General features: G+C 38.6%; 1 protein-coding gene and 1 non-coding gene across 5 annotated transcripts in view; one reads left to right on the forward strand and one right to left on the reverse strand.

Annotated features, from left to right (window-relative positions):
* CENPP (centromere protein P) overlaps nt 1-12,096 on the reverse strand; it is a 218,299-nt gene that overhangs the window by 158,491 nt on the left and 47,712 nt on the right. For all 4 annotated transcript variants that reach the window (XM_072842606.1, XM_072842608.1, XM_072842615.1 and 1 more), the window contains one exon: nt 3,424-3,520. In XM_072842606.1, the coding sequence (XP_072698707.1) occupies nt 3,424-3,520 (97 nt within the window). The remainder of the gene's footprint in view (nt 1-3,423; nt 3,521-12,096) is intronic.
* Nucleotides 10,501-10,607, forward strand: LOC140609132 (U6 spliceosomal RNA). The gene has a single exon (XR_012011082.1). It is a non-coding gene; the product is annotated as a U6 spliceosomal RNA (small nuclear RNA).

Consider the following 12,096-nt stretch of genomic DNA (forward strand, 5'->3'; position numbering starts at 1 on the left):
ACCTGACAACCTCATATATGCCATTTGGTCACAAATAAAGGAATAAGGGAAAGTAAAATTTTGTTGATCCCAATATCTTAAAGAAATGGTATTCATTCTTGACACTGATAATTTAAAAAATTAAGGTTTAGGAACACTGGGTGGCTCAGCGGTTGAGCATCTGCCTTCGGCTCAGGGCGTGATCCCAGAGTCCTGGGATCAAGTCTTGCACTGGGTTCCCACAGGGAGCCTGCTTCTCCCTCTGTCTATGTCTTTGCCTCTCTCTGTGTGTCTCTCATGAATAAATAAAATCTTAAAAAAAAAATTAGGGCCTAAAAATAATTTACCCTTACAAACATTCCTGAAACTAAAGAAGCCGTGTGCCAACAGGGGGGACACCCTGTGTCTATGGGCTGGAAGACAGAACAGTTACTATGTCCGCATCACTCACTGCAATCCAGACTCAGCATAGTCCCTATCAAAGCCCCAATTACATATTTTGAAGAAACAGAAAAGCCCACGCTAAAATTCATAAGGAATCTCAAGGGACTCCAAATAGGCAAAAGAAATTAGAAAAGAATAAGATTGGAGAACTCACACTTTCTCATTTCAAAAGTGAATTACAAAGCTACATTAATCAAAAGTGTGGTACTGGCCTGGACAGGAACATATAAAACAACAGAAGAGATCAGGGATCCAAGAAACAAAACTTTGCATTTACAGTCAAATGACTTTCAACAAAGGTGTCAACCTAGGAAAATCAGATATCCACATGCAAAAGAATGCAGGTGGACCCCTAGCTTTATAATGTATACAAAAGTTTAACTCAGGGCAGCCCCGGTGGCGCAGCGGGTTTGGCGCCGCCTGCAGCCTGGGGTGTGATCCTGGAGACTGGTGATCAAGTCCCACATCAGGCTCCCTGCATGAAGCCTGCTTCTCCCTCTCCCTCTGTCTGTGTCTCTGCCTCTCTTTGTGTGTCAATAAATAAATAAAATCTTTAAAAAAAAAGTTTAACTCAAATTGGATCAAACACCTAAACTTAAATTTACAAGCTTAAGCTATTCAATGTCTTTATGACATTGAATTTGACAATGATTTCTTGGATATGACAGCAAAATCACAGATAACAACAAAAATCAATAAACTAGATGTCATCAAAATTAAAAATTTTTGCACATCAAAGGATACTATCAAATGAAAAGACAATCCAAAGAATGGGGAAAAATATTTGTCAATTATATATTTGATAAAAGATTAGTATCTAGAATATATTTTTTAATCTCCTATAACTCAACAAGAAAAAAAAACCAATTTAAAAATGGGCAAAGAATTTATTTTTTTTAAATATGGCTTAATTTTTTTTTAAGATTTATTTATTCATGACAGACACAGAAAGAGACAGAGACATAGGCAGAGGGAAAAACAGGTTCCCTGCGGAGAGCCCTCATATAAGACTCCATCCCATGACTCCAGGATTGAACCAAAGGCAGATGCTCAACTGCTGAGTCACCCAGATGTCCCAAAAAATTGGCCAAGAATTTAAATAGGCATCTCTCCAAAGATCTATCAATGGCACAAATAAGATCTATGCACATGAAAAGATGCTCAACCATCACTAATCATTAGGTAAATGCAAATCAAAATCACAATGAAAATACTACTTTACATCCATTAGATTGGCTATGAGCCCCAAAAATTAAAACAAAGACCCAAAACATTGGCAAGTATGTGGAGAAACTGGAAGCTTTATGCATTGTTATTGGGAATGTAAAATAATATAACCACTGTGGAAGAGAATATGAGGTGCTTCAGAAAATTGGACAGAATTACCATATATGACCCAACAATTCCATTTACAGGTATTTATGTGCTAGAACTGAAAGCAGGACTTGAACAGGTATCCGTACACTAATGTTCACAGATGCATTATTCACAATAATCCAAAGATAGAAATAAAGCAAATGTCCATCAAAAGATGAATGAATAAACAAAATGAGGGATATCCATACAGTGGAAGGATTATTATTCAGCCTTAGAAAGTAAGGAAATTCTTCACTGCGCTACAAAATGGATAAACCTTGAGAATATTATACTGAGAAAAATAAACCAAACAAAACGTATTAGATTTTATGATTCTGCTTAAATGAGATACCTAGAAATTCACAGAAACAGAAAATGGAATGGTGATTTCCAGGAGCTGGGAGAGGAGGGAATGCCAAGTTAGTACTTAGTGGGAACAGTTGCGGTTTGAGACCTAAGAAGTTCTGGAGATAAATATCGGTGATGGCTGCATAACAGAGTGACTTTCTTTCCATTCTAGTGAAGTATCACCAACAAAGACCAGCTCACAGAAGTACTAAATCCTTCACACTTTTACACCTGCCTTGAAAGCACCTAGAGGCAAATTAACTTTATAAATGGGACTAGCACTCACAATTCCCACAGCCTATTCAAATGTAGAAGTAAACCAGCTAGTTAGGTGGTGCATTACCACCACCGCCAGCATACTCCCAATCATGACTGTATTTTACCAGTTGTTGTGAAGCAGTTATTTCACTGTTCTCATGCAAGAGCACATGCCAGTAAACAACAGTAAGAGAATTCCTCCAGGGACCATAGTACAAGGTATAGGCATATTTCATCCTAAGAAAAATTCTGTGCCTGACAGGTTTTACTAGCTCAACCAAACAGAATGCAAATAATAACAGTAGTAGTGGTAATAGTAATAATGATAATAAAAAAGAATCCAAATAAATAGTACCAGTGATAAAAACAATAGTCATGAAGCATTATTAGTTAGCCTTTTGAGATACTATTCCGACTCTTTCAGAAGTGGATTTTGTGTGGACCACTGCTGTCAATATTGCTGCCATCCAACTAAGTAGAACGTGATGGATTATAATGCAGCCAAACATAATTCTAGTTATGCCAGAAAACAGAATAAAAGGAAGTCCTTGAATGTATCCGTATTAGACTTAAGAGGCATTACTATACCAGAATCAGGTTTCAATACTTAAACCTGAAATATACAATAATTAGAAACTCAAAATACACAGAGTATGACTCCGGAAGTAAAGATTATAGTGCTAGGTGATAAGACCACTATGATTACATTCTTTTCAGCATTTGTATTTTACTTCAAGTGCCCTTGACAGATTAATTTTTCAAAATGTGTATAAAATAAGAATATAACTGCTTCTTTCCAGATATCCCATAATACAAATGACTCACTGGTTTGTACAAAGGCATTCCTAAGACCTCATTTATTTCAAATAACTGCAAATTCCAGAAGCCAATGAAAATATTTTCTATTGTTTGAAAACTTTAAGGAAAGAACGTTATGTTAAATCCCCAAATTAATACCAGCTTCACTTTTTGGCTATGTTTAAATTTAAACTAGCTTCACTTTTCAAATATATTTAAATGTAAAAACTTCAAACTCACCTTCAAGTGTTGAAATGTGCGCTTACGATAGTCACACCACTCCACAAAAAAGCGTAGGCTTCGGAAAAACATCAATAGATCTCTTCTTTCTTCTGCTCTGTAGGAATAGAAGATTCTAGGATTCATAAATATCCTAAATGAATGCCTCATCCTGGCATTTTTAATCTTATTTTTTATATACCCTAAAGCTAAAAAAAGTACTTGATATATTTCTGTATTTTGAAATCTTGAGTATGTGCCCCTGTGTGGTTGCTAATTCTAATTTCTCAGTCTGAAATGCCATTTGCCCCATCTTAAAATGTTTAAATCCTATTTATTCATCTTTTAAGATATCACTCAAATACCACATTGTCCTTGAATTCTATTTGATGACCATGGTATATAATTAAAGACTAGGGACGCCTGGGTGGCTCAGTAGTTGAGCATCTGCCTTTGAGTTGGGGCATGATCCCGGGATCTGGGATCAAGTCCCATGTTGGGCTCCTTGCGGGAGGCCTGCTTCTCCCTCTGCCTGTGTCTCTGTCTCTCTGCGTCTCTGATGAATAAATAAATAAAAGCTTAAAAAAATAAATAAAGACTATTTCTGGTCTATATCCCTTGTTTTGGGCATAGAGCTTCCAAAACACTTGGAATTCCTTAGTGACAAGTATGTATCTCTTATGTTAATGAGGTGACAACTGGTGGCCCCTAGATAGCCTCAGGATGGGGGCTGGCCACCACAAAGACTAACCACATGCTTAGCAGGTTTGAAATTTGGGCCAACCAGACCTCCAGAAAGGACAGGGGGCTGGAGTAGTTTCATCACCAGGCCAATCATCCCATCAACTATGCCACTGTAATGAAAACTGAACAAAAATTCTACAAAATAAAGCTCAGTGGAGCTTTCTGGTTGGTGAACATACTGATGTGCCAGGAGGCTGATATGCTTAGATTCCACAGGGAGAGGGCCTAGAACCTCTAGGTTTTTCCTTCTCCAACCCACTCAACCTGCCCCATATCTTGACTTACAGACTGCTTCCATCTGCCTATTCCTGGGTATAGCTTTTACAATAAAATGATAATCTTTACTATAATACTCTCAGTGAGTTTTCTTAGTCCCTCTGACAAACTAGCAAATCTGAGTGGGTTGTGGGAAGTACAGATGGTCCCTGATGCTTGTGTATGGCGTCTGAAACGGGCAGTCTTGTTCAGGACTTTGTCATTAACCTGGCAGGTCTGCACTAAATCTGAGTAGTTGGTGTCAAGACTGAATTGAATTACAGGACATTCCAGTTGGTGTCAGAGATTATTGTCTGAACAATGACCTCACCCCCACACCATGTCCTATTTCAAAATAGCTAGAAATAATTTCATTCCTATTTTCTGCGAGCTCCCATGGAATTTATCTCGATGCTCTTAATACTCTACCTATTGTTTTACAAATTGCTTAAAAATAAGCAATTTGTAGGCAAAATGAGCGTATTCACTTATCCATTCATTCAATAAATGATTGTGGGAGTTGAGTTCCCATACTAGTCATGATGGAATAGCACACTCCACCTGAACATTCCAATTAGAAGTTAGAAACATGGCCATTAACACACAAAGCAAATATCGGAAGACTCTGAAATGTGGACAAAGGAGGACAGGAATGGGTAAGAAACTTCAGGAATTAAGGGAGGATTGGGTGATAAGTTCCTTGGGGTTTACTTTTGCCTCCTGTATATCCCAATCTGGATGCCACAGCAGACTGTGACTCAGAACTGCCAAAGGTTGGAGTGAAAAGGAGGAGGAGAGGAGAGGAGAGGGGAGGGGAAGGGAGGGGAGGGGAGAGGGGAGGGGAGAAGGGAGGGGAGGGGGGAGAGGAGAGGGGAGGGGAGAGGGGAGAGGGGAGGGGGGAGAGGAGAGGGGAGGGGAGAGGGGAGAGGGGAGGGGAGAGGGGAGGGGAGGGGAGGGGAGAGGGGAGAGGGGAGGGGAGAGGGGAGGGGAGAGGGGAGGGGAGGGGAGAGGGGAGGGGAGGGGAGATAGGAGAGGAGAGAGGAGAGGAGAGAGGAGAGGAGAGGAGAGGGGAGAGGGGAGGGGAGAGATCTCAAGGAAAGATTATTCCCTCTAGCCAACAGGGGTCGTATAAAACGAGTAAAGGAGGTACACTGCTGTTGGTGATGCATTTTTGGGTTTAACACCAAAAGCTAAGGCAACAAAACCAAAACCAAAATAAGGATCATATCAAACTAAAAAACTTCTGCACAGCAAAGGAAATCAACCATAAAATGAAAAGGCAACCTATTGAAGGGAAAACATATTGGCAAAACATGTATCTGATAAAGAGTAGATAACCAAAATATACAAAGAACTCAAATTTTGAATAGCTCCTCACAATCCCAGTACAGTTCTTTCTGCCCAAGGGTCCTATCACTGTGCTTTAATAAAACCATCTTTTTGCACCTCCCCCCACAAAAAAAAAAAAAAGGAAAAGAAAAAAAGGAACTCATAAAACTCAATAGCAAAAAACTACAATCAGATTACAAAATAGGCAGAGGATCTGAATAGACATTTTTCCAGAGAAGATACACAAATGGCCAGCAGACACATGAAAAAAGGCTCAACATCACATTTGGAAAAATGGAAATCAAAACCACAAGAGATCACCGTGTACCTATCAGAACAGTATCAAAAAGACAAGAAACAACAGGTGTTGGTGAGGATGTGGAAAAAAGAATCCTCATGCACTGTTGGTGGAATAACACAAACTGGGGCAATTTATAGGAATATACATTGCTGTACTGTGGAAAAAAGTGTGGAAGTTCCTCAAAAAATTAAAATTAGAAGTACCACATGGTCCAGCAATTCCACTTCTGGGTATCTAAGATAAATGAATACACTAACTCAAAAAGGTATCTGCACCTCCAAGTCCACTGGCAACATTATATACAATAGCCAAGACATGGAAACCACATAACTGCCTATCAATGAATGGACAGATAAAGAAATTCTGGTATATAATAAACACAATGGAAAATTATTCAGCCATAAGTAAGAAGGCAATCCTGTCATTTGCAACAACATAATGGGACCCTGAAGGCATTCTGTTAAAGTGAAATAAAATCACACAAAGACAAATATCACATAATATTAATTACATGTGAGATCTTAAAGAAACAAACAGATACAGAGACTAAGATTGGTGGTTGCCAGAGGGAGGAGTGGGGAGTGGACAAAATGAGTGAAGGTGATCAAACATGCATTTAGAAAAATAAATGAGTCATGGGGATGTAACATTCAGCATGGTGACTATAGTTAATATTACCATATTATATATTTATTTAAAAGTTGCTCAAAGTATAAACGTTAAAAGTTCTCTTCAGAAAAACAAATTGTGGTGTTGGATGTTAATCAGTCTTACTGTAATGATTTTACAATATATTATATATTGAATCATTATGCTCTACACCTAAAATGAAGACAGTGTTATATGCCAACTAAACCTTAGTTTTAAAAAAAATCCAACATTCAAAATCAAGCAATTTAATCCACTGAACATAATGTTTTAAGTTTCCTCCATGATTTATTACTTAATGGCAAAAGTTTTCAAAAATTAGGGAATAAAATTTTTGAAGTGGTGGTGGGAGTGTGGGCATGCAGAACAGAACCCTAACACCCAAGGGGTTCCCCTTCCTCGCAACCAGCCAACTGGCACTGCTGACAAGAAGCAAAAGCCAGCAAAGAAGCAGAATTGTCACCTCCTGATGGAATGCTGCAGCTGGGAGACTGTGGAAAGAGGATGTGTCTACTTGCCCGACCTGACACCAAGCAAAACCAAGACAAGAGGAGATGCCGTCCCCACCCTCCACCAGAATGGCTCCTGCAAACACGGCAAGATGCTTTGTTAACCTTTCCCACCCTCTACTAAGTGATCCCAAGCACAGAGTGGGGAAAATCAGGGAGAAGGAACTTAGAAAGGGATCCTTTACATCTGTGTATGAAGTCCTGAGATCACTACTGAGTGGCCCTCACACAAAACTGACCAGAAACAATGAAGCAAAAATACCAAGAACTGAAATACACAGCAGAATACTGCCCAGAATTCAGAGTGGCCTCAGGGCCATATATGAGAGGGGCAAACCACAACAGTCCATAAACTATAACAGCCCTTAAACTATCGACCATAAGAGTGAGCCAGGATATGGGTCTGAATAAAACTGTGTTGACAAGGACAACTGCTAAAATGGCAAAGTAGAGACTGAGGACAGTCCTTCCCCAGTAACACCAAAAATCCCCACATACCGGTCAGAATCACACTTATGGGAAATTGGGAAGATAGTAAAATGTTTATAGCAACGCAGCACACACACAACCAGAAGGAAAGGCTGTAGTGTTCTAGCTTATGCTAACCATGTCTACAACCCGAGCATCCTGCTTTCTCTGTGGAACCTCATCTTGGCCACAGCACACTGGACCTTGTTCCCAAAGAACTGTGTTTCTTTTGTGTTCCCAATTGAGTTCTGTTTGTTTGGATTGGTCTGTAGGGTCCCTGAAGACTAATGGAAGGGGCCTGATAATTCTCCACATAACTCATAACTTTCCTCAACACATAACCTTGCAGAGGACATTTCTCAAAGATACTGAGAGTCAAACGAAGAAGCCAGTGCCAACTGGCACAAAATAACAATAAGAGAAACAACAGACACGTTGAAAGCCAAGGGAGGAAATGGTGTAGAGTGAGAATCTTTAGAAAATAAGGAATAAGGAGGAACTGGAAAACCACACGAATATACAGGGCAGGAAGTATAATCAGGAAAGACCTGAGACAATCACACACTTTCATGTCTGGCCGTCTTTAAGCTCAAGACAAACAGGGAATCAAGGCAAAGGCAGAGTGTGGAAAGGCCTCACTAAGTGCAAAAGCAATGTCCCAACACACAGCCAGAATGCAGAGACCAGAGAGAAAATATTTTTGCTTTTGGTTTTTTCGTGTGTGTGTGTGAATATTCAAAATGTCCACATTCGGGATCCCTGGGTGGCGCAGCGGTTTGGCGCCTGCCTTTGGCCCAGGGCGCGGTCCTGGAGACCCAGGATCGAATCCCACATCGGGCTCCCGGTGCATGGAGCCTGCTTCTCCCTCTGCCTGTGTCTCTGCCTCTTTCTCTCTCTCTCTCTGTGTGACTACTATCATAGATAAATAAAAAATTTAAAAAAAAAAATGTCCACATTCAACAACCACAAAAAATTTAAGCTTGCAATAAAATGACACAGCTACAAGAAGAAAAAAAAGTTAAAAGAAACTGTCCTCAAGGAAACACGAACAAATGGAACTACTACACAGACTTTATTATTATTACTAAAGATTTTATTTACTCATGAGAGACACACAGAGAGAGAGGCAGAGGGAGAAGCAGGCTCCATGCAGGGAGCCAGATGTGGGACTCGATCCAGAGACTCCAGGATCACTCCCTGGGCCGAAGGCAGGCACTAAACTGCTGAGCCACCCAGGCATCCCACTACACAGACTTTAAATCAACATGTCCTCAATATGCTCACAGAACTCAAGGAAACCAAAAGAATAATATGTATGACAAGGAATATTAATTAAGAGACATTAGAAAAAGGAAACAAAAATCTTAGAGCCAAAAATTGCCAAAAATGATATGAAAAATTCACTAAAGGGTTGGAAATATTTCAGCAGAGAATCCTCAGAATGACAAGATGTAACTCATCAGATAAGGAATCATGAGTAAAATTAATTGCTGATTTATCATCAACAACCATGAAGGACAGAGACATTGGGATGACAAAGTGCTAAAAGAAAAAGAGTTAACCAAAATTTCTATGTCTGGCAAAACTACCATTTAGGAATGAAGGATAAATCAAGACATTCCCTGGTATCAAAAAGCTGAGGGACTTCATGATTAATATACCTGACCTACAAGAAATGCTAAAGAAATCCTTCAGGCTACAATGAGAGAATACTGCATAGTAACTCAAAGTCGTTTTTGTTTTTTTTTTTTTTAAAGATTTTATTTATTCATGAGAGACACAGAGACAGAAAGGCAGAGAACACAGGCAGAGGGAGAAGCAGGCTCCATGCAGGGAGCCCAACATAGGACTCAATCCCAGGGCTCCAGGATCAGGCCCCGGGCTGAAGGCAGCGCTAAACTGCTGAGCTACCCGGGCTGTCCCTATGCATTTGTTTTTAAATCATATAGGAAAAAAGTGGGGTTATAAATCAAAAGTACATTAATATTATATTTGTAATTTACCTGTTTAACCAGTGTTCTTTATTTCTCCCTAAGACTTTGAGTTACGGGCAGCCTGGGTGGCTCAGCAGTTTAGCGCCACCTTCAGCCCAGGGAGCGATCCTGGAGACCCGGGATCAAGTCCTAGGTCAGGCTCCCTGCATGGAGCCTGCTTCTCCCTCTGCCTGTGTCTCTGCCTCTCTCTCTCTCTCTCTCTCTCTCTCTCATGAATAAATAAAATCTTAAAAAAATAAAAATAAAAAAATGCATAGAGCAATAATGTGAAATTTATGTTAATGAGAATGCTATGTATAAAAGTGTAATCTATCATCCTAACAATATACAAGAGAAGGAAAGAGAAGGAAACAGTTTTTGCATACCTCTGAAAATAAGTTGATATTCATTCACACTAGGTTGTTACAAGTCTAAGATGTTAATTGTAATTCTTAAGGGAACCAGACAGTAACTAAAAACTACACAAATAAGAAAGGAAAGAGGAATCAAAATGGTTGATTCCGTGGTTGAGCGTCTGCCTTCTGCTCAGGGCATGATCCCGGGGTCCTGGGATCAAGTCCCATATCAGGCTCCACGCAGAGAGCCTGCTTCTCCCTCTGCCTGTGTCTCTGCCTCTCATGAATAAATAAATAAAATCTTAAAAACGGGGCGGGGGGGGGGACTATGAAAATCAATTCAACATAGAAGAAGTTAGTAATAGAGGAATAAAAATGTCATGGCACATAGACAACAAACAGCAAAATGTCAGAAGCATATACTTCTTCATCATTAATTATTTTTAAACATAAGTGGATTAAACTCTCCAACTAAAAGTCCAATTGGCAGAATGAATTTTTAAAAATATGATCGAGTGCTCGCTTTGGCAGCACATATACTAAAATTGGAACGATACAGAGAAGATTAGCATGGCCCCTGCACAAGGATGACACGCAAATTCGTGAAGCATTCCATATTTTAAAAAAAATTAAAAAATAAAAATAAAAATATGATCGAAAAAACAAAATAAAAAAATAAAAATATGATCCATCTGTATGCTGTCCATAAGAAACTCATTTTGGAGACATATACATACACTAAAGATTAAAAAAGTAAAAGGCGGGATCCCTGGGTAGCGCAGTGGTTTGGCACCTGCCTTTGGCCCGGGGCGTGATCCTGGAGACCTGGGATCGGAATCCCACGTCGGGCTCCCTCTGCCTGTGTCTCTGCCTCTCTCTCTCTCTGTGTGTGACTATCATGAATAAATAAATAAAATCTTTAAAAAAAAAAAAAAAAAGGTAAAAGGCTTAAAAAAGATACTCCATGCAAATAATAACCAAAAGAGAGCTGGGGTGACTATACTATAATCTGACAAAACAGAATTTAAATAAAAAATTGTTACAAGAGGCAAAGAATTACATTATATACTGATACAGGGGTCAATTCATCAAGAGGATACAAACATATCTTATAAATATATAAGATCCTTTGCTCTAACAAAGGATCCCGAAATATATAAAGGATCACCCGACAGAATTAAAGGGAGAAATAAGCAGTTCCGTGACAACTGGACATTTCAATGCCCTACTTTTATCAACAGATACAACTAGACAGAAGATCACTAAGAAAATATAGGATCTGAGCAACAGTATAAACCATTAGATTCAACAGACATAAGAACCATGCCACCCAACAACAGCATAATACATATTGTTCTCAAGTGCACATGAAACATTCTCAGGACAGACCATATGTTTTGTTTGATCACAAAACAAGTCTTGATATACTTTTAGAAGATAAAATCATACAAAATATCTTTTCCAACTACAATGGCATAAAATTAGGGAGTTGATAAGGAAAAATGAAAAATTCACCAATATGTGGAAATTAGACATACTCTTCAACAACCAATGGATCAAAGAATAACAAAGAAAATTAGAAAATAATCTGACACAAATGAAAACACAAGATAGAAAACTTATATAGAGCAAAAGCAGTGGAAAGAGAAAAATTTATAACTATAAACACCAATATTAAAAAAAAAGAAGGAAAGTCCTATCAATAGCCTTACTTTATACTCTAGAAAAACAGAAAAGCAAACCGAAAACTGCTGGTAGAAGGAAAGAAATAGTAAAGACTAAAACAGATATAATGCAATAGAGAACAGAAAAATAAACAAAACCAAAATTTGTATTTGTTTTTTGGAAAAAAAAAATTTTAAAACTGACCACCTTTTTAGTTAGGTGGACTAAGAAAAAAAGACAATTCAAATTACCAAAATCAGAAATGAATCTGGGCAATATTATTAATGATCTTACAGAAATAAAAAGGATTACAGGAGAATGCTATAAACAATGTATGGCAACTAAATTAGATAACCTGAATGAAATCTGCAAACTCTTAACAATATACAAACTACCAAAACTGACTCAAGAAGAAATAGAAAATCTGAATACACTTGTAACAAGTA

This window comes from Canis lupus, chromosome 1, assembly GCF_048164855.1.
Source record: "Canis lupus baileyi chromosome 1, mCanLup2.hap1, whole genome shotgun sequence".
Taxonomy (NCBI): domain Eukaryota; kingdom Metazoa; phylum Chordata; class Mammalia; order Carnivora; family Canidae; genus Canis; species Canis lupus.